General features: G+C 39.6%; 1 protein-coding gene across 5 annotated transcripts in view; it reads right to left on the reverse strand.

Moving 5' to 3' along the window:
• YAF2 (YY1 associated factor 2) overlaps positions 1 to 22,677 on the reverse strand; it is a 125,176-nt gene extending 102,499 nt beyond the window's left edge. For 3 of the 5 annotated variants that reach the window (XR_013179661.1, XR_013179660.1, XR_013179662.1), the window contains exons 1-3: positions 22,473 to 22,677; positions 21,916 to 22,041; positions 19,785 to 20,166 (exon numbers count right to left, since the gene is read on the reverse strand). Coding sequence is in view for 2 of the 5 variants with exons in the window: in XM_077170587.1 (XP_077026702.1) it covers positions 21,916 to 22,041; positions 22,473 to 22,498 (152 nt within the window). In the remaining 3 variants the exon portion in view is untranslated. The remainder of the gene's footprint in view (positions 1 to 19,784; positions 20,167 to 21,915; positions 22,042 to 22,472) is intronic. The other 2 variants (XM_077170587.1, XM_077170588.1) reach the window with 2 other exon arrangements.
• Between the last annotated feature and the right edge of the window lie 403 nt (positions 22,678 to 23,080).

The raw sequence follows: 23,080 nt of genomic DNA on the forward strand, positions 1-23,080 counted from the left end.
TGAATTTACCCTGAAGGGCGAAGATGAGCCTCCCATTTGTTGCAGTGGAAGAGTTTGCAGCCTCAGCCCTTGAAGAAGGTAGAGCAAACTCCTTGGGGGACTGGGAGAGCCTGGCTGCCACCACATGGAGGGGTTGTGCGTGTGCCCCAGAAATGGCAGAGACCCCAGGGGTGGCCCTGATGCCTGGAGAGAGTGGAGCCAAGAGGTGGTCTCCTCAATGTTCCCCGAGGTTGATTTGGAAAGAGGCGGGCTACTGCACAGGCCCTCAGAAAGGGTGGGACTGCCACTTTCTAAAGCCGAAGGATAAATGACTTTCAGACTTTGAAATCCAATGGTGTTTGCCTGCAGGTTTTCCTTCCAGTTTCTCCCTATGGATCCTGTGTTTATCCTCCTTTGCATATTGGCATCAAATAACTTGTTTTGAGATTCACAGGTCCACAGCAAGAAGAGAATTTTTTGCACCTGTTTAAGGTGATGCTTGAAGTTGCCAAGTTGACAAGGGGTGGACATGTGTTAGTTAGATTCAGTTGTCAATTTGGCCAGGTGAGCATACCTAGTCTTGTTGTTGCGGACATAAGCCAATGGTAGTGAACCTCATCTGTCGCTAATTACATCTGCAGTCGGCTAGGAGGCGTGTCTGCTGCAATGAGTGACGTTTGACTTAATTGGCAGGTGCTTAAATGAGAGATCGCAACGTAGCACAGCCTAAGTAGCACAGTCTAAGTAGCTCGGCATTCCTCATCTCAGCACCTGCAGCTCAGCCCAGGCCTTTGGAGATGCAGAAAGAAGCACCCCAGGGAAAGATGTTGAAACCCAGGGGCCTGGAGAGAAGACCAGCAGAGACCATCCTGTGCCTTCCATGTAAGAAAGAACCTCAGTGGAAAGTTAGCTGCCGTTCCTCTGAAGAACTAACAAAATAAATCCCCTTTTATTAAAAGCCAATCTGTCTCTGGTGTATTGCATTCTGGCAGCTAGCAAACTAAAACACCCTATTATTTATTTTTATTCCATATGTTCTACTCATCTGTTGACAAGGTAGATAAAAGGAGCACCAGACACAAGGTTTTCACAATCACACAGTCACATTGTGAAAGTTATATCATACAATCATCATCAAGGAATATGGCTACAGGAACACAGCTCTACGTTTTCAGGCAGTTCCCTCCAGCCTCTCCATTACATCTTGGTTAACAAGGTGATATCTATTTAATGCATAAGAGTAACCTCCAAGATAACCTCTCAACTCTGTTTGGAATCTCTTAGTCATTGACACTTTGTCTCATTTCACTCTTCCCCTTTTTGGTCAAGAAGGTTTTCTCAATCCCTTGATGCTGAATCTCAGCTCATTCTGGGATTTCTGTACCACGTTGCCAGAAGATCCACACTCCTGGGAGTCATGTCCCACGTAGATAGGAGGAGGGTGGCGAGTTTGCTTGCTGTGTTGGCTGGAGAGAGAGGCAACATCTAAGCAACAGAAGAGGTTCTCTTAGGGGTTACTCTTAGGCCTAATTTTAAGTAGGCTTGACCTATCCCCTGTGGGGTTAAGTTTCATATGAACAAACCCCAAGACCGAGGGCTCAGCCTATAGCTTTGGTTGCCCACACTGCTTGTGAGAATATCAAGAATTCAACTTGGGGAAGTTGAGTTTTCCCCCGTTCTCACCATTCTCCGAAGGGGACTTTGCAAATACTTTTCCACTCACTGATCGAATCACTCTGGGATTCATCAGGGCATCACCTGGACAAACCAACAAAATCACGTCCTATACAAAGTTCCATGTACTTAAGGTGTTCATCAACTATCTACATAAGTTATATGAGGAGATGCACCAGTCAATGTATAAATTTGTACCAAATAAACATTTTTTGCTTTGGTCTCACACATAAGTTGAAATTTTGAAATATTAATTACCATCTATTTTCAGCACACTGCAGTAATGACATTCTTTTGTTCTTCCTCATGCAAAAACATGTTTTAAATTTGTACTTTTAGTCACTATATTATACACTCTAGGCATTCCTAGGTTATACCATCTCAATCTTTATCGTCTATCTTTCTTTGTGATTTCATTTATGCCCAAGCCCTCCTCCCTCTATCATTCTCATATGCAGCTTCATTCAGTGTTTTAACATAATTGTATTAAAGTTAGGTAATATTGTGCTGTCCATTTCTGAGTTTTTATATTCAGTCCTGTTGCACAATCTGTATCCCTTCAGCTCCAATTACCCAATATCTTACCCTACTTCTATCTCCTGATGGTCTCTGTTACCAACGAAATATTCCAAGTTTATTCACTAATGTCAGTTCATATCAGTGAGACCATACAGTATTCGTCCTTTTGTTTCTGGGTAATCACACTCAACATAATGTCCTTAAGGTCCATTCATGTTGTTACATACTTCATAACTTTATTCTGTCTTACAGCTGCACAATATTCCATCTTATGTAAATGCCACAGTTTGTTTAACCAACCATCTGTTGATGGACATTTTGGCTGCTTCCATCTCTTGGTAATTGTAAATAATGCTGCTATAAACATTGATGTGTAAATGTCCATTTGTGTCCGTTCCCTCACGTCCTTTGAGTAGAGACAGCATATGGATGGGTCCTGTTTTTTATTCCATTCTGCCAGGCTATGTCTTTTGATTGGATAGTTTAATCCATTAACATTCAGTGTATCTTAAGGTTTTAATGTTGTCTTTAAATTAAAAAAAAAAGAAAAAATTGAGTAACATACTAAAGATCATTTCTTTTTCTGAACTGATGCAGATGTTCTAAGAAATGATCATGATGATGAATATATACAACTATGTGATGATATCACAAGTTATTGATTATATATCAAGAATGGAATGAAAAAAAAAGTAGGGTTGTATTTGCTGTGACTCAACCATATCCTCTCATATAGTCTTCTTGGAAATGAATAATACATTTGGCCTCAGTGAATAGTCAAGATTATGGGAGAAATCTGTAGCTATAGAACAAAACTAACTAGACTGTTATGGTAGGAATGGTAAATTATGTCACCAGTAGCACTGAATCCACCTAATCTGTCATGGTACTTTATCACTGAGCCCAGACTGGCCCATGAATCCTTCCAGGCACATTAAGATCAAATGCAATTTGGTGGTTCTCTTAGTATCAGTCTATAAAAATTAAAGCATAGAAGAATTTCAACTTTCAGAATTTAAACCCTTCTGGTTACACTGAAATAAAGACAAAATTTCAGACAAGTCAAGAGAAATTCATCTGTTGTATCCTCCATAGCACTCTGTGAACACAGATTGGTTTTTCAGTCTTCTCAATCTTGTTACATTGTTTCGTTGCTCCTGATATTCAACTACAACAGTGAAATTAGACCCAAAAAAAACCATTCCAGTCTTCACTGACATTTTCTAAAAACACTTTCATTGAGCTATAATTGATATATAATAAACTGTAAATACAAAAAAAAAATAAAGATCATTGCTGTAGTGGATTGACTTGATGTACCCTGGGGCGGGGGGGGGGGGGACGACGTGTTTTTACTCTTAATCCATTGTTAATAGGAGTGAATCCATTGGAAATAGGATCTTCTGAAGATGTTGTTATTGTGGGAGTGAACCCAATATACACAGGAACTTCTGAAGATGTAATTTTTAAAGTGTGGCCAAGTGAATCAACCTGGGCTTTGTTTTGGTTTGCTGCTGGAATGCAGTATACCAGAAATGGACTGGCTTTCACAAAGGTGATTTATTAAGTTACACATTAAAATTCTAAGGCTATGAAAATGTCCAAATTATGACACCAACAAGAGTAATTCTAAATTTTGAGATACTGAGGTGTTTGTATACACAATGTTATTCACAGAAACTTCAGGTATTTATGTGACACCTGAGACTCAGAGTTAAGAGCTCTGAAGCTATGAAAATCAGCACTACCTAACAGAGGAACTGTTCAACAAATTGAAAAAGTGATCAGACTTCAAGTAGCAATATGAACGAAGCTGATCTAGACACGACTAAGGATATCAGAATACAGGGTAAAGGATGATATCGTCCATAAATTAAAACTTCAACTTCTATGTGAGACTAAATGGAGAAATGTTTATTGGGTGCTAAATTTATATTTTGGGTAGTACATTTCATAATTTAACTTGTATGGTCAGTTTAGATGAATACTGTAAGTACATGGAATTCTGATTAGGGCATGAGATTTTGTTGGTTTGTCAAGGTTAGTTTATGCCCAGATATATCCCAGAGTAATTTAGGCAGTGAATAAAGAAGGATTTGCAAAGTCCTCTCGGGGGACTGGGAACAAAGGAGGAAATACTCAACTTCCCCATGTGGAGAATTCCTGATATTCTCACAAGCAGTGGGGGCAGTCAAATCAATAGGCCAAGCGCTTGATCTTTGGGTTTGCCCCTATGAAACTTATTCCTCCAAGGATAGGCTATGCCTACATAAAATTAGGCCCAGAGAATATCTTTTGTTGCTCACATGTGGCCTCTCTCTCTCTAAGCCAACTTTGCAGGTGAACTCACTGCCCCCCATCTTAGGTGGAACATAACTCCCAGGGGTATAAATCTCCCTAGCAATGTGGGTCAGAAACCCCAGGATGAACCAGGACCTGGCATCAAGAGTCTGAGAAAGCCTTCTTGACCAAAAAAAGGAAAGAGAGTAATGAGACAAAATAAAGTTTCAGTAGCTGAGATATTTTAAACAGAGTCAAGAGTTATCCTAGAAGTCATTCCTATGCATTATATAGATATCCCTTTTTAGTTAATGGTGTATTGGAGTGGCTGGAGGGAAGTACCTAAAACTGTGGATCTGTGTTCCAGTAGCCTTGATTCTTGAAGATGAGTGTGTAACTATAGCTTTTACAATGTGATCATGTGATTGTGTGAAAACCCTTGTGTCTGATGCTCCTTTTATCCAGGGTATGAACAGATGAGTAAAAAAATATGGATAAAATAACATAAATAATAGGGGGGACAAAGGTAAAATAAACTGGGTAGATGGAAATACTAGTGGTCAATGAGGGGGAGGGGTAAGGTGTATGGTATATATGAGTTTTTCCTTTTTTCTTTTTCTTTCTTTTTCTGGAGTGATGCAAATGTTATAAAAAATGATCATTTTTTAGATAAATACACAGCTAGGTGATGATACTGTTAGCCACTGACTGTACATTTATGGAAAATATGTTTATCAAGATTTCTGAATAAAAACATTTTTTAAAAAAGAAAAGACACCAAGAAGATACCTTCTCAGAGAAAATGCTGCTGGTATCTGAGGTTCTTCAGCCACACAGGAAGGCACATAGTGACATCTGCTGACCTTCTCTCCAAAATGTCTTTGTGAGCACTTTCTTGCTTATTAGCTATTCTCAACTCTGAGCGCTCTCCAAAATGTCTCTCTCTTAAAGGACGCCAGCAAGCAGATTAAAAGCTACCTTCAGTGGGTGGTGTTCATGGAAACAACTAATCAAAGATCATGCCCAACAATAGGTCTGCCCCCACAAGACTGGATTAAAAAAAACAAAGGCTTTTCTGGGGTACATAACAGTCACAAACCAGCAAAGACTTTAATGCAGATTGCTAGAGTCCTTTATAAACAGAACGAAATTCAGACATACAGAGAGAAAGCCATGAGAAGCTACAAGGTGGAAATCAACAGAATCCAGAAGAGAAAGGAGAGAACATCGCCATGTAACAGAAAAACTAAGTAACTCCAAGGATCATCCATGGCCAGTCCCAGAATGCCAGAATCATCAAGGAGAAAGCATCGCCTCATTGGCACCTCAATTCTGGACTTCATAATAGCCTCACAAGTGTGAGCCAAAAAATTCCCACTGTTTACACTAACACATTGTATGGTATTTGCTTTCAGTTGGGAAACTAAAACAACTGCCACTATAACCAATAAGATAACCGAAGAAACGAACATTAAACTTCATAATACAGCCCAATTATAAAATTATTTTATACCCCAGAAAAGATAGTCTTTGGGATGATGCAAGTACTAAATGTATATAAATTTAACAATCTATTTCACCCTAAAAAAATTTGCCATAGGCAAGTAATCACTTTAGTCTTCTGAAAGCTAATCTCAATTATCTTAAAAAAATAACAGTTTCCTTTAAAACATACATAATTATATAACACAATGAAGTGGCAGCTGTTTCATAAGGCACATCATTTGGCTGAAATATTGAAATCCTTTAGGGGAGAAGCAAACAGAAGGTAATTCAGGAGATGAGAAATTAGCCACGATGTTAAAGCTCCTACATTTTACCAAAAGTGACTTCTATTAATGGCCACCAATAAACAGTGATTTCATACTTTGAGCTTAGAACTTCTCCCAAAACTATGTTTGAATATTCATTTTAAATTCCTTCTGTTTATTCATTTCCCAGTGCCTGCCCATGCAAAAAAAAAAAAAGCATAAATTCCTTCTGTTTACTCATTAGAATATACTATCTTCTCTACTAATATTCAGACTCTCAGCAGGTTGGAAATGGAACTCATCCATAATTCTGTAGTCTAGCATAATTTCTGACCTATGGAATGTGTTCAAAGACATATCCAGAATTCTAGAATTTAGTTCACTACCTCTTAGTTTTGATAGTTCTTATATGCATATAGGAAAGTTCTTTTCAAGTAATGACTTAAATAAACTGTATCAGAACTGTTAGGTTGGGGGAACGGGGAAAGGCACTGCAATTGGAGCTGCAGAGGCTGTGTCACCCCTCCCAGCCTGACTTCCGAACTAATGAACTGCCCCTTTCAGACGTCACCTGACCTCCATCCTTAAAAGCTGCCCGAGCCAAAGCCTATGCGCACACTCACTTCCCTCCATCTTGGCTTTGGTGAGTTCTGTCCGGGAGTGCAGAAATACCCCACACACACACTTTAAATTTCCTGGTCTACCTTTCTTCTTTCTCACCCTTTCGCCTCCTAAACCTTTCAAGAACTATCAACTTTTTCAATGGTTACTGAATAAAAATCCAGTAACCTATATTGCTCCTTTAATAAACTTTATTGAACACCTATAATTTAACAGGCACTTTGCCAAGTACCAGCAAAACCCATAATGAAAACCTCTTATTTTCCTTAAGAAACTCACAGCATAGTAAAGGAACAAATGAATACATGTAACTGCAAAATAATATGCTAAATGCTATACAAAGTTAGCATCACAAATGGATATGGGAACTATTCAGATTCTAGAAAGAGAACAGAGGTACTCTCACAGCTTTAACTAATGAACCATCCTTCTTTCTCTAATTAATTCAATCTTTTAAAGAAGGCTAGCTGCATGGGAAAAACACAAAACAACCCTGCATTTATGGCTCTCCTATTTAGAAATATGCACCAAAAAACCACAAAGGAAAACACATGGAACAATGTCACAGAGAATAGATATGTGAGTAGGTCTTGAAAAAAATGAAAATGGAATTTCAGAAAGATATCAGTAACTATGTAGTAAAAGAACTTGGTCTTGCCCATAGAGTTCTGTCCTTTGCTCCTGGCTTCTGGGAGGTAATCTGTTATACCTGATAGGAGTGTCTTTGCTCAGGGCAGGGCTGGCCATATGCCAATGCCCGATCGTTTTAGAATTGGGGCTGGCCATGCCAGAAAGACCAAACATGACTCAGGGTGGGGACTTTGCATCACGTGGTATCAGTCAACTGGGAGAATGAGTTCAAGTGGGCAATTCATCAACCAATCCTTCCTACATAATGAAGCCCCAATAAAAGGTATAGAGACCAAAGTTCAGCTGAGCTTCCAATGTTGGCACTACTCCTCCACACATACTATCATACATAGAGACCAGGAAGGTAATACATACTGATTTCATGGGAAAAGAACAACAGAAGTTTTATATCTGTCATCTTTTCAGATCCTGCCCTATGTGTCTCTTCCCTTGGCTGATTTCGATCTGTGACCTTTCCTAAATAAAGCATAACCATGAGTATTCAGACATACCTCAGAGAAATTTCCGGTTCAGTTCCAAACCACCACAATAAAACAAATGTCACAATAAAGCAAGTCACACGAATTTTGTGGTTTCCCAGTGCATATAAAAGTTGTCTCTAGGGGGCGCAATGGTGGTTCACTGGTAAAATACTCGCCTGTCATGCAGGAGATGCGGGTCCAATTCCAATACACTTCACAAAAAACAAGCACACAAAACAAACAAAATCCAGACAACTAAACAAAAATTCAACAAATGGTGCTGTAATAATTGGATACTCATATGGAAAAATAATGAAATGTGACCATGCCATACAGTATACAAAAAAAAGTTATGAAGTTATGTATATACTACACTGTAATCTATTAAATGTGGAATAGCATTATATCTAATAAAACAATGTATATACCTTAATTAAAAATTACTTTATTGCTAAAAAAGTGCTAACCATCATCTGAACCTTTAACAAGTCATAATCTTTTTTTTCCTTATATTCTGTATGGCGGGGGTCACATTTCATTCTTTTTCCATGTTAGTATCCCCTTACTGCAGCACCATTTGTTGAATTTTTGTTTTTGTTTGTTTCTTTGCTTGTTTGTTTTGGGGGGGAGTTGAATGGGCCAGGAACTGAACCTGGGTCTCCCATATAGCAGGCGGAAATCCTACCACTGGACTACCCTCTGACACCTTTATAATCTTTCTGATGGATGTTGATGACTACTGACTGATCAGGATGGTGGTCGCTGAAGGCTGAGGTGGCTGTGGCACTTTTCTAAAATAAAACAATGAAGTCTGCCACTTGAACACCTAAAGGCCATTGCTGAGTTATCAGCTGGCCTAACTCTAATACTGTTGTACCTCAGGGAATAGGGAAGCCAGAGAAGAGGGAGAGAGATGGGGGAACAGCCAATCAGTGAAATAGAACATACAACATTTATCAATAAAGTTCACTGATGGGTCAAGATGGCGGCTTAACAATGTGCGCATTTCAAGTCGTCTTCCAGAAAAACTACTAAATAACCAGAAACAGAACAGAACAGCTCGTGGGGCCACATCAGTGACCAGACACACAGCGTACCCTAGTCTGGACCAGCTGGACTGGCTGGGAGCCCCCCCAGAACCGTGAGTTCCCAAAGCTGCAGCAGCCGGCGCCCCTCCCCCACAGGCTGCTTCCCAGAGGGGAAAGGAAAGGAGTTTAAACCAGCAGGGACTAAGCACAATCAAAAGCCAATTGTGGAATTAATTTAAAAATTCTGACCACTAAAAATAGGCCCCCAGCTTCGGTGAACCTGGTCAAAGTAGAGGTAGCTCATTTTTGCCCTGGCACCAAGGGGCAGGGCTGACAGAAAAAGAGGAAAAAAAAAAAAAAAGAAGGAAACAGAGGTTTTTGTGGCTGTGTTTCTACAAAGCCTTGACTGCCTTCGGATATAGCAGCAGGACTTCTCAGGCTGCAACTGCTCCAGGCATAGGCAGAAGTGAGCTTTTTTGGGGGCCTGTCTGGAGCCTGTGCCTTCCCCAGGGGAGGGGTGAAGCCCAACTCAGGTGAAATCTCTCCCTCAAGAAATTCAGGCACCAGGGCTTGGTAATTTGAAGCCATTAAAACCAGCCTTCAACCTCTCACCTGTCTCCACCACGCCCCCAGCAGGGAGAGTCCACCAAAGTTAAAAGTACCACATCATCTTACGCTGGTGGGACCTGCAGGCAGACAGGCACCACATACTGGGCAGGATAAGAAAAACAGAGTCCAGAGACTTCACAGCAAAGTCTTTAAACCTACTGGGTCTCACCCTCAGGGAAACCGACGCAGGTGACTCTTTCCTCTTGACAGGAGGCCAGTTTGGTCTGGGAAAATCTGGCTGGGGTCTATAATATCTAAGTAGACCCTTCTCAGTGTGGGGGGGAAATGGCATCACACAAGCAGGGCGAGAAACAAGAAAGAAGAACTGAAAAATTCTCCTCTGTTAAACAAAACTTAAGCTACAGGTCCAGATAAAGCTGAACAGAATGTCAAAGAACAGATAGACAATAAATCCATCCAGCAAGAAAACCCTAGGTAAAAGAAGTGCAAGTAATCTCCAGAATAAACTAATTAAGGTGATTAAATGCCTAGACGCCAGCAAAAAATAACAAATCACACTAGGAAAATTGAAGATATGGCCCAGTCAAAGGAACAAACCAACAATTCAAATGACATACAGGAGCTGAAACAATTAATTCAGAATATACGAACAGACATCGAAAATCTCATCAAAAACCAAATCAATGAATTGAGGGAGGATATAAAGAAGGCAAAGAATGAACAAAAAGAAGAAACTGAAAACCTGAAAACACAAATCACAGAACTTATGGGAATGAAAGGCAAGGCAGAACAGACGAAAAAAAACAATGGAAACCTACAATGGTAGATTTCGAGAGACAGAACATAATAGGATTAGTGAACTGGAGGATGGAACATCTGAAACGCGTCAAGAAAAAGAAAATATAGGGAAAAAAATGGAAAAATATGAGCAGGGATTCAAGGAATTGAAAGACAATATGAAGCGTGTGAATATACGTGTTATGGGTGTCCCAGAAGGAGAAGAGAAGGGAAAAGGAGGAGAAAAACTAATGGAGGAAATTATCACTGAAAATTTCCCAACTGTTATGAAAGACTTAAAATTACATATCCAAGAAGTGTAGCGTACCCCAAAGAGAATAGATCCAAGTAGACGTACTCCAAGACATTTACTAATCAGAATGTCAGAGGTCAAAGAGAAAGAGAGAACCTTGAAAGCAGCAAGAGAAAAGCAATCCATCACATACAAGGGAAGCCCAATAAGACTATGTGCAGATCTCTCAGCAGAAACCATGGAGGTGAGAAGACAGTGGGATGATATTTAAATTATTAAAAGAGAAAAACTGCCAACCAAGAATTCTATATCCAGCAAAACTGTCCTTCAAAAATGAGGGAGAAATTAAAACATTTTCAGATAAAAAAATCACTGAGAGAATTTGTGACCAACAGACCAGCTCGGCAAGAAATACTAAACGGAGCACTAGAGACAGATATGAAGACAGAAGAGAGAGGTGTGGAGAAGAGGGTAGAGGGGAAGACTATGAGTAAAGGTAAAAAGAAGGAAAATTAGGTATGACATATAAAATCCAGAAGGCAAAATAGTAGAAGTACTACCCATGGGGTAATAACACTGAATGTTAATGGATTAAATTCTCCAATCAAAAGACATAGTCTGGCAGAATGGATTAAAAAATAGGACCCATCTATATGCTGTCTTTACTCAAAGGACATGAGGGTAAGGACACAAATGAACATTTACACACCAATGTTTATAGCAGCATTATTTAAAATTACAAAGAGATGTAAGCAGCCAAATGTCCATCAACAGATGGTTGGCTAAACAAACTGGCATTTACATAAGATGGAATATTATGCAGGTGTAAGACAGAACAAAGTTATGAGGTATGTAACAACATGAATGGACCTTAGGACATTATGCTGAGTGTGATTACCCAGAAACAAAAGGACAAATACTGCATGGTCTCACTGATATGAACTGACATCACTGAATAAACTTGGAGAATTTCATTGGTAACAGAGACCATCAGGAGATAGAAATAGGGTAAGATACTGGGTAATTGGAACTGAAGGGATACAGATTGTGCAACAGGACTGATTATAAAAACTCAGAAATGGATAGCACAATACTACCTAACCATAATACAATTACGTTAAAACACTGAACGAAGCTGAATGTGAGAATGATAGAGGGAGGAGGGCTGGGGGCACAATGAAATCAGAAAGAAAGATAGACGATAAAGACTGAGACAGTATGATCTAGGAATGCCTAGAGTGTATAACGATAGTGACTAAAAGTACAAATTTAAAACATGTTTTTGCATGAGGAAGAACAAAAGAATGTCATTACTGCAGTATGCTGAAAATAGATGATAATTAATATTTTAAAATTTTAACTTATGTGTGAGACTAAAGCAAACAATGTTTACTTGATACAAAAATTCATATTTTGACTACTGCATTTCCTAATATAATTTATGCAGACAGCTTAATTGAACACCATGAGTGCATGGAACCTTGAGTAGGGAATGAGATTTTGTTGGTTCGTCCAGAGTGATGCCCCAATAAATCCCAGAGTGATTTGAACAGCGAATAAAAAAGTATTTGCAAAGTCCCCTTAGGGGAACGGTGAGAAAGGGGGAAAATTCAACTTCCCCAAGCTGAATTCTTGATATTCTCACAAGCAGTGGGGACAACCAACACAATAGGCTGAGCCTCCAATCTTGGGGTTTATTCATATGAAACATAACCCAACAAAGGATAGGTCAAAAAATTAGGCCTAAGAGTCACCCTCAAGAGAACTTCTTTTGTTGCTCAGATGTGGCCTCTCTCTCTAGCCAACAGAACAAGCAAACTTACCAGCCTCCCCATGTCTATGTGGGACATGACTTCCAGGGGTGTGGACCTTCCTGAGACCAACATGAGACCAAAATCCTAGAATGAGCTGAGACTCAGCATCAAGGGACTGAGGAAACCTCAACCAAAAGGGGGAAGAACAAAATGAGACAAAATAAAGTGGCAATGGCTGAGAGATTCCACACAGAGTCAAAAGGTTATCCTGGAGATTATTCTTATGCAATAAATAGATATCACCTTGTTAGTCAAGGCGTAATGGAGAGGCTGGAGGGAACTGCCTGAAAATGTAGAGCTGTGTCCCAGTAACTATGTTTCTGGAAGACGATTGTATAATGATGTAGCTTTCGCAATGTGACTGTGTGATTGTGAAAACCTCGTATCTGATGTTTCTTTTATCTACCTTACGGACAGATGAGTACAACATATGGACTAAAAATAAATAAGTAATGGGAACAAATATTACAATAAATTTAGTAGACTGAAATGCTAGTGTTCAATGAAAGGGAGGAGTAAGGGGTATGGTACGTATGAAATTTTTTCTGTTGTCTTTTTATTTCTTTTTCTGAATTGATGCAATTGTTCTAAGAAATGATCATGGGCAGGCCACGGTGGTTCAGCAGGTAAGAATGCTTGCCTGCCATGCCCAAGGACCCAGGTTCGATTCCCGGTGCCTGCCCATGTAAAAAAAAAAAAAGAAATGATCATGATGATGAATATACAACTATGTGATGAAAAAAGGATGTTCATATTGTCTGTTGATTGGTTTTATTAATAAAAATGAAAAAAAAGAATTGGCAAAGTCCCCTGAGGGATGGGGGAAAAATATGGAACTATTAAATCTTATATCAAGGAATCCCAATACTGTGTCAATTTTAGGGACACCCAAATCAATAGGCCATGCCCTTGATCAGGAGGCTTGTTCTTTGAAGCTTATGTAGGTAGCGGAGAAGCTTAGACTACCTATAGGCATGCATAAGAGTTACTTCTGGAGGACCTCTGTTGTTGCTCAGATGTGGCCTCCATCTCTCTAAGCCCAACTCTGTAAGTGAAATCATTACTCTTCCCACTACGTGGGATACGACACCCAGGGATGAAAGTCTCCTTGGCGTCGTGGGAGAGGACTCCCAGGGATGAATTCAGACCTGGCACCCTGGGATCAACAATTCCATCCTTACCAAAATGCGGAAAAGAATTAATAAAATATTAGCAGCAGAAAAGTTCAGATAGTCAAAAGGCTCCTTTGGAGGTTGCTCTTACGCAACTTTTAGTTAGACCTTGCTACCTATCATAACCTGCTAAACCCCAACCAGGACCATTCCAGCCAATCCTAAAGAACACAGAGGGCAATATATAAGATTCCACAAGGGTTCCATGAACTGGAGTAACTTTCCAGAAACCTACAACGTCCAAATGGGTCCCTGGTCCAAATAAGTCCTAAAACCTAGCCCAGACTCTCCAGAACATCAGACAGTTCCATCTCCCTACCCCATAATAGTGACAGACCCTTCCAATATGAAAAATTTAGAATCACCATAGCCCAAACTCCCCTAAAGAGAGGGATGGAAAGATCAAAGGTGAGGGTGGAGTAATACAAAAACAGGATTTAACAAATGAATAAGAACACTGAATCATTAAATTGATATCTTTTAGTCTCCAGTATTTAGAGCAGCTAGAAGTAAAAACCTAAAATTGTGAAATTGTAACCCATCCAAACTCTGAAAATATGCTCGACAATTAATTGTGGTGCTGTGTTTTGAAATTTATAGCTTTGCACATATGCTATTTTTCACAAAAAAAAAGAAGGAAAAAAGCCAATTGTGATGATAAAAAAATATTTAAGCCCTATAACCTCCAATATTCTGGAGCAGCTAGAAAGAAAAATATGAGAGGATCATATGATAGTCCATAACAAACTCTGGGATCTGTCCTGTAACTGCTTGTTGAAGAGTGTTTTGAAAACTATTGTTTTATTTCTTTGCTTTGTATATATGTTATACTATATGATAAAAAAGTTTAAAAAATAAAATAAATTAAGTAGATTGAAATACCAGTGATCAATGAAAGCCAGTGCTAAGGGGTATAGAAAAAAAAATAGGAGGAACAAAGGTTGAAATATATTGGGTAGGGCGGTGCAAGGGTGGCTCAGTGGCAGAATTCTCGCCTATCATGCCAGAATCCCGGTTTGATTCCCAGTGCCTGCACATGCAAAAAAAAAGAAAGAAAAGAAAAATATATTGGGTAGATGGAAATACTAGTAGTCATTGAGAGGGAGGGGGAGGGGTATGGTATGTATGAGGTTTTTTTTTTTTTTGTATTTCTTTTTCTGGACTGATGCAAATGTTCTAAGAAATGATCATGGTGGTGAATATACAACTATGTGATGATACTGTGAGTCACTGATTATACACCAAGAATGGAATATTCATATGTTAAGAATGTTTATGTTTGTATGTTGATATATTTTGTCAATAAAAATTTAATAAAAAAGAATACTAAGATATCAATTCCCGACCAATGGGGGGAAAAAGTGAACAAGATATATTTATCTGCCTTTCTGTGTGTGTGTGTAGATAGAAATACATATATGTAAGGAGAGACATAAAAAATACTACGATATTCTCATAATTCTATGAAATAATGCTAAAACAATTAACATATACCCACAACTTACAGGCAAAATACTCTAATAATCTTTTATACATACAATTTTTTAAATTCTTGAAATAGCTATGCCAAGTGTCATACAGCAATAGCCAAATCTGAAGGAACAGCCATTCAAAAAAATTAAATACTTTTAATATTCCAGGTACTTTACTAGCTTCTGGAGATAACAAAGTGAATAAGACAATCCCTTCTCTGCCTATAGAACACATAAAGATCTAGACAGTTAAAATACAATATGGTAATTTTCTAATAATTACATATAGATACTGATATGTAGATATAGATAGAATAAAATCAATGATAGCTGGGAGAGGGTGGAGGTAATCCCAGAGAATTTCTTTCAGAAATACCATCTGAGAAAATTACTTGCTGGAGGAGGGTGGAGGTAATCCCAGAGAGTTTCTTTCAGAAATACCATCTGAGAAAATCTGTTCAGTGCAAATACAGGATAGGACTGGTTGGGATACATAGCAGGAAATGAAAGTAGTTTGGGGATAGATTATTAGAGCCTTGACTACCATGCTCAGGAGCTTGTCCTCTTTTCAGTAATCACTAGAGATGCTTCAATTTTCTTTTAAATATAGAGGCCAACATAACCAGACATCTTTGAGAAAAATAATGAAAATAATAGTAGCAGAACTGTACAGGAGGGAAGACCATTTGTCTAATGACCCATTAGAGAAATAAGGGCTTCTGAACTACAGCTATATAAATTAGAAAAAGGGGACAAATTTGAGAAACATTCCAGAAAAAGACTGGATATGAGTAAAAACAGTGGGTTAAAAACAAAGTTGAAATGTTAAAACAATGATAGTTTCTAGGTTGGGTTCCTGAAATGAGTTTATACCATGCACAAACTAAGGAATACAGAAAACCAGGTTTGGGGAGGCAGAAGTTGATTTCAGAGATGTACAAAGAAAACTAGGAAAAAATAGTGTGGAAAGTCAAAGACGGAGAGTTTAAAAACTGAATCAAATGCTGCAGAGTTCACACCAACAAAAGACTTAGATTAGACCACTGAGTTTTGCAGCTAGGTCACTGTTTGAGAACTCACTCTATAATACAGAATAAAGAAAGAAAAGGAATGCCTCCTGATATAAATTTATTCTTAGAAACTCAAGATAGTAAAACTCTAGACCAATGGTTAACACATTTTCTGGTCTCAGAATCTCTTAAAGAACTTATAGACACCCCCCCCCCCCCACCGCCAAAGAGCTCTTGTTTATGTGGGTTTTACTATATGAGAAACTAAAACTGAAAAAAATTTAAATATATACTTATTATTTCAACTTAAACAATAAACTCATTACATATTAATATAAATAACATTTATTTGTATTTTTCAAAGCAAAGCTAGTGTGAAGAGTGTATTTTTTGCAAATTTCTAACACCATGCTCAGTAGAAGACATCTGGATTCTCATTATCTGTTTCAGGATTCAATCTGCTGCAGTATGTTGTTTTGGTTTGAGAACATGAAGAAAATCTGAACTCCCACAGATATGTAGTTGAAAAAGGGATGAGCATTTTATTAGTCTTTTCAGGTAATTACAGATATTCTTTTTTGATACCACCTAAAGCCATAAGTATATGTTTGTTTCTCAAAGTTTAACTGCAATGTGGAATCTGACGCACAACTTTCCATACTGTCTTCCCTTAAAATCCACTGGCTTAATTTGCTTTGAATGAATTATCCATGTATGGTTTAGTAACACCATGCATTGACTATTGGGAAAATACTGGTTCACTGAGTTATGGAGATACTCCAAATCTGTTTAACAATTAATGAATAAAAAAACCACATTCATTAATATCACCACCAATCACATCAGGAAAGTCTTTAAAGTACTGATAGCTCTTAGCTTTCAAGCTCACAGTACAAGTTCTCCAAAACCCTAATTTCCATTTGAAAGCTCGATTTTTATCATTAGCAACAAATATCATCGATTATTCTCCTTGAAGTGACAGGGTCACTGTGTTTGCTTTTGAGAAAATATCTGCTAAATACCTAAGTCTGAATAGCCACAGTTTATCAGTCATTCTTTCAGTTAAAATGACATTTTATGAAAAAGCAGCAAGCTCTGCTCACAACTCAGATAATTGCATAACAGCTTTTTCTTCATTCAATCACTTTGGTATGCAGCAGAAGTGCTTTGTGTATTTATGTGTACTCCCCATTTCATCAGAAAGACTATTAAAAGCAACATGAGATTTAATAATATTAGTTAACTTTTACTGCTTTATCAAGAATATTAATTGAAATTGACACTATTTTTACTGTAAGGGCACAGTGGTAAAAAATACACTGAATAAAGCAATTTGGTGTCGCTACTTTGATTCATGCCAACATGCCACCACTGCTTCTACACCATTAGTACAAACGTCAACTCTGAAAAGCAGCAAATAATATCTCAGCAATATTTGGAAAAACTGAGACCTCACAGCCTAAAAGATCTTATGGACACCCCAGGGTTCCTCAGACCACACTCTGAGAACCACTTCCGTAGACTCTATCCAAACACTTATTAACTTCAAAATCACTCAATAAAAAACGAACAGGGTGGGCCACGATAGCTCAGTGGCAGAGTTCTCATCTGCCATGCCAGTGACCCAAGTTCAATCACCAGTGCCTGCTCATGTAAAAAAAAAATGAACAGATGTGAGTACTCTAAAACAGTCTCTGAACAACAATATGTGGTACCCAGCGAGGATCCTAAGAGCAAGTAAGGGAGGATCAGAAACTTCATATTTCTGAAAAATGAACTTTATTTAAATGGTCCTCAATTTTTCTCCCATATTCACACCCAGAGTCTAACAGAATCAATTCTGTACCAAGCCTCCAAGTTGAAGACAGAAAGCAATCATGACGTGAACAACATTGAAGAAATTCGATATAGTTGGTTTCTTTGAGGTTTCTTCAAAATGTGAATTCTATATAGTTTACTCCCATTTCATAGAAACTGAAATAATTCATTCCTTTTAGCAACAATCACATCCTAACCATAACACTGTATTTAGAGTAAACAAATTTTTTTTAATGCAGAAATTTCACCTCTTTGGCTGACACATAAAGGAAAGATTTATTAATACTACCTCATATACAGAATTTGGTTCAGTTCTAAGTGTTGCTGATTTGACAAGACTCTAAAATTTTACAGAAGAAACAAAGAAATATCTATCTTGCTCACCATTAAATGTCTAGTACCTAGCTCAGGCCTTGAAAAAGTAAAATACTCAATAAACATTTGCCGAATACTAAATGTCGAAGGGGTTGAAATGAGATACGAACCCAGGTTCCCAGACTCCTTCATCCAATATCTACTGCTCTTTCTACTGTATGAAACCTTTTCACAGTTCTCTAAAATATCACCTATGAGGAATCTAAAGGAAAATTTGCCCCAAGAAAACAGGCAAAGAGGAAATCATACTTGCAAGCCTATTATGTACCAGGCATTTTATTTTATAGGTTCTTACTTTGACCATAGTTCAAAACCAAACCAAATAACTTTATCACTTTCATTTTCAAATGCATGTTACCTGAATTAAGCAATGAAATGATTTTCCAATTATATACAACGAACTGATAATAAGATACTAGTCTAAAGCAATCACCATACATGATTACTGTCCTTGCTAAGTATTTCTTTTTCTCTGATAATTCAGAATGGTTCATTTCCCAATGTTCCTTAGGTTTACATCTATGACACTGATTACCGTATAAGAAATTAAGATTTGTAGCACCCATGACAATCATTTAGGACCACAGATTTTTCTTTTTTACTTTTTTCTGTCAGTTTGATATTTATCACATTTCTCTCACAAAAGCACGATGCAGAAAACATCAGGTATTTGAGCTATCTAGTTATTGAGGTTCTGGTTTCATAAAAAGTTTAACAGATCAAATAAACTCATTAAGCCCAGCAAGCACAAAAATTGAAATTCAATCATAGGCACATAAATATAAAGAATATAACATCAATTTATTGGTTAAGGAATCGAATCACATTTTATTTTGAAATACATACTATGAATGCAAGCTCATTTCATTCCATATACTGTTATTCTGAACATGACCTACCAGGGATATAGACAAAGGAAATGATCTTCTGTTTAAAAGGATTTGAGCCAGATATTCTTAAAAACAAAAGGTCAATAAAGACTTTGATGGGGAATGATGAATTCATTTTTCTCTAGAGATTTAAAGAAAAGATTTTCAAATGTCTAGGATGGCTTAGACTTGGCCTCACTTTTGGAGACTGAGACAGAATCAGTTTAAAGGTCAGGTTGACCCAAGGGATTCAAATCCTGTGTGTCAGTCACACAAATCATTAGCAAACTACATCCTTCTGTACTGCAGCTACCTAATCCTTGCTTTGGTACTATGCAGCCGTTCCCTTCAAATTAACCTAATTACTAATTAATGTCAGTAGAGAATTATTTATTCCAACCACTCCAACTTTTGCTTCTCAATGTATGCTACAATCCTGTTTCCTAGTATCACCAGAGAGGAAAATATTTTGTGGTACAATCAATATCTGTCCTATTAACAATGTCCTGTTCTATTGTTCCATCCAAACATGGATTCCACTCTAAATTTCAGAAACAACAGTAGGAAAATAAAAGATAATAAAGAAATTAGAGCTCATAGGTTTAACTTAGGGCCAAAATCAAAAGAGAAGAGACAATTCAAGAGAGGAAGGAAGAAGCTGAGAGGATCGCAGTGTAGAAGAACACTTACTTTTAGGAACAGAGTGTCCCTTAGACTTCTGGTGAGTTGCCCAGAGCCTCTTCAGTTTCAATCCAAATGACAATGCTTCTCTGAGTCCTCCTCAAGTAATGTTTCGACCACTAAAAATTGGATCTACAAGAGCTCAGAAGTACCGGTAAAAAAATGTCAGGGGCCCTCATGTGGGCCTCATGCCTCTTTTAAACTAGGCCCACTTCTCTGTCCTGGGCCAACTTCCCTGTGCACTATATTCCTTCTTCTTCCAGGTGCCAGGTATTCAGCCTGTTTCTTCTCTTCTGAGCTGCCACCACCTACTCTATTTCTCAGGGTTTCTCTAACCCCAAGACTGGCTGTGGAGTAGTAGGACACCAGCTTCCCCCCTTCCTTGCTGTCCCTGCAAATAAACATATAGGCTCTTCTAGTTTCAGTATTTTTCTAATGGCTAAAAGAAAATAGAGAGGGAACAACAAAAAGCAACAATATAGTACCAGAGATTAAGATTATAATAATTGTTTCCACTTTAAAATTCCTGCCTCCAAAAAAAATTTTTTTTCTAAGAATTGCTTATAAGCATTTAAAATAGTATAAAATGCTTTCATAGATATACAAATATAATCTAAGCTAACTCCAACCTATTTACCCATAGAGATACTCTACTTTTCAAAATACTTAAATCACGGGTCCAAAAGTGGTTACTATGTTCATTTTAGCAAATTGGTACTTTTCTATTTTTGAACTTTTCTGTTGTTTTAGTTCCTTAAATTTAGCAGTAGATATTTGAAAGTGTCCTTTATAAAGGATATCGTGAAAATGTTAAATATACTGTATCCACTGTAAAAGGAATATGCAAAAAGCATTTCATGATTTACAAAAAAGGCACATAAAAAAAGTTAACTTCACTGAGAAAAACCTTAAAAATCTAAACTTTTGTTTAAACATGTTTAAAATTTAAACATTTATCTCCACGTTAGAATTTTTTAATAAAATGCTATAAACGGTGTTTAAAAATCAGGGTATCAGGCAGGCCAAGGGTGGCTCAGCAGGCAGATTTCTTGCCTGCCATATCAGACACACAGGTTCGATTCCTGGTGCCTGCCCACGTGCAGAAAAAAAAAAAAAATCTGGATATCTCATTTTTAGAATCTAATCCTGATTGAATATTTAAATCCAATGTCAACATTATTTAGGCCCTCTTTTTTGCAGCATTAGTATATTTATTACTGTGATAATTTAATCACTAACAGACTGAAATCAAAATACAAATATTATCTAAATATTAAGCCATAAATCAGAGGACTGAATTAAACTGAATTAATTGAAAGGCAACCTTTCTGTAAAAGCAAAGGAACTTTGTAAGTAAGAGCTGGTGACAAGAATGTCATTAACTGACTACCCCGGATGATTTTCTTTATCCACTTAATTCACTTATGTAGCTTTTTAAAAGACAGAATTATTACATTGTAAGCCTACAAAACAGCGTTAAAACTGAAAACAGGCAGAGAACATTTCATCTCATTTTAACGTCTAATTGATTGCCATTTAATCGAAGTAAAGATATTCAGATAATTTCAGTAAAAATGCGTTTCTATTGATTGGCTCAGCTCCAACTACTTATCTATAAAATATTAGAGAAGTGGAATAAAAACACCAAACAAACCTTGATCTGACCCTTCCAGGCACTCATTTATAAAAAAAGAAATCTGATCTACTGTGCATTCTACAATCAGACACTTTTTTTTTCTTAAGGAACGAAATTAAATTACACCCTTTGCTCCTAAATTGGATTTCATGGTTTTTCCTTGATCCCCACACACTAACACAACAATGCGGCCAACATTATTATATCCGGGGGAAGGGAGGAGGGCATTACACTCTGCGATACGAATTAAATCGCAGTAGCTAATGTCTCGCTTAAATAATTTATTCTCTCTTGGCAATAAAAAACGTTGCAGCCTCTTCAATTACCCCACACCGCAAACCATCACTTGGGTCGCGATCAATCTGACCCAATTCCTATCGCGGCCACCACCTCAGTCTCGCCTCCTCTTGCCCGGTCTGCGAATGTCACGGGAAGGGGCGGCAGCCGCAGGGTCGTCCTCTGCGCCGCGATCAGTCAGCCGGCCGCGCGCGGGGCAGGACTCACCGGGTGGAGGTGCCCTTCCGCACATCGCACATCATGCACTTGAAGGCCTCGGCACTGTTCCGGAAGGTGCAGACGCTACAGTCCCAGTAACCCTCATCCGAGGACGGCTTCGGCTGCCGCTTCGGCCTGCAGGACACAACCCGGACACGACGCGGCGCAGGGTCACCAACAGGCCGCGCCCGCCGCCCCCGCTCCGCGGCCGCCCCCGCCCCGCCCCCCGGCCCCAATTCTGCGACCCCCCCAGCCCGCCCGCCAGCGGCGCGCAGCGCTTCGGCTCCGAGAGGGAAGAGGAGTGGGAGTCAAGAGCCGGGAAGGCGCGAGCGCCGCTGCAGCCGCCGCCGCTGACACAGGGGGTTGCCTCTCCGGCCGCCGCCGCCATCGCGGCTCCATTGTGGGGCGGCCGGCGCCAGCCCCTCACGCGCCAGCGCTCGTGGAGCAGCGGCGCCGCCCCCGTTCTCGTCCGGGTGCCCGGGCGGCGAACGAGGGGGCCCGCCCCAGCCCGGCACGAGGGCGCTGCCGCCGGCACAATCCGGGCCCCGGGGCCTTGGCGCTCTTACCTGGTGGGGCTCTTCTTGTCTCCCATGGCTTGGCTATCAGTGCACGCCGAGAGTCGCCGCCGCGGCAGCTCTGTTTATCAATAAGAAAGATAATAAGCCGGGCGGAAGCGGGCGGGGAAGGGAGGAGGGAGGGGGCGGGGAAGGCCGCACCGCCGAGCTGGGAAGCTGCCGCCGGATCCCACGCAGCCTCCAGCTGTCGGGGAAACTCCTGCCTGGGAGCACGTGACCCGCGCGCGCCAACCAGAGGCCGCGCCGGAGACTTCAAACGCTGCCAGCGCGGCCCAGCACCCGCGGCGAGTTCGCTGGCTGCGGGCGTTGCGGGGGCGGCCGCCGCAGCTTTAGGCGGCGTCGCAGCTTCTCGGTCCTGTTCCAGGCGCTTCCCTTCGGCATCCCGGCTGGCTGTGGATGTCGCGTGATGTAGATCCCCTCTGACCCTTTGAAGCGTCTGTCCAGCCGGCCAGAGGAGATGTTCCGTCATCCCGCTCAAAGCCTGGTCAAAGGTGGGGCTAGCCTTCTCGAGGTCAGCCCGGCTCGGGACCACGAGTGCCCTGCCGGGCGGCCCTTAGCCACTCAACACCCCTCCCCAAAGGATACCTGAAGGCAGGCAG

This window comes from Tamandua tetradactyla, chromosome 7, assembly GCF_023851605.1.
Source record: "Tamandua tetradactyla isolate mTamTet1 chromosome 7, mTamTet1.pri, whole genome shotgun sequence".
In the NCBI taxonomy this organism is placed as follows: Eukaryota; Metazoa; Chordata; class Mammalia; order Pilosa; family Myrmecophagidae; genus Tamandua; species Tamandua tetradactyla.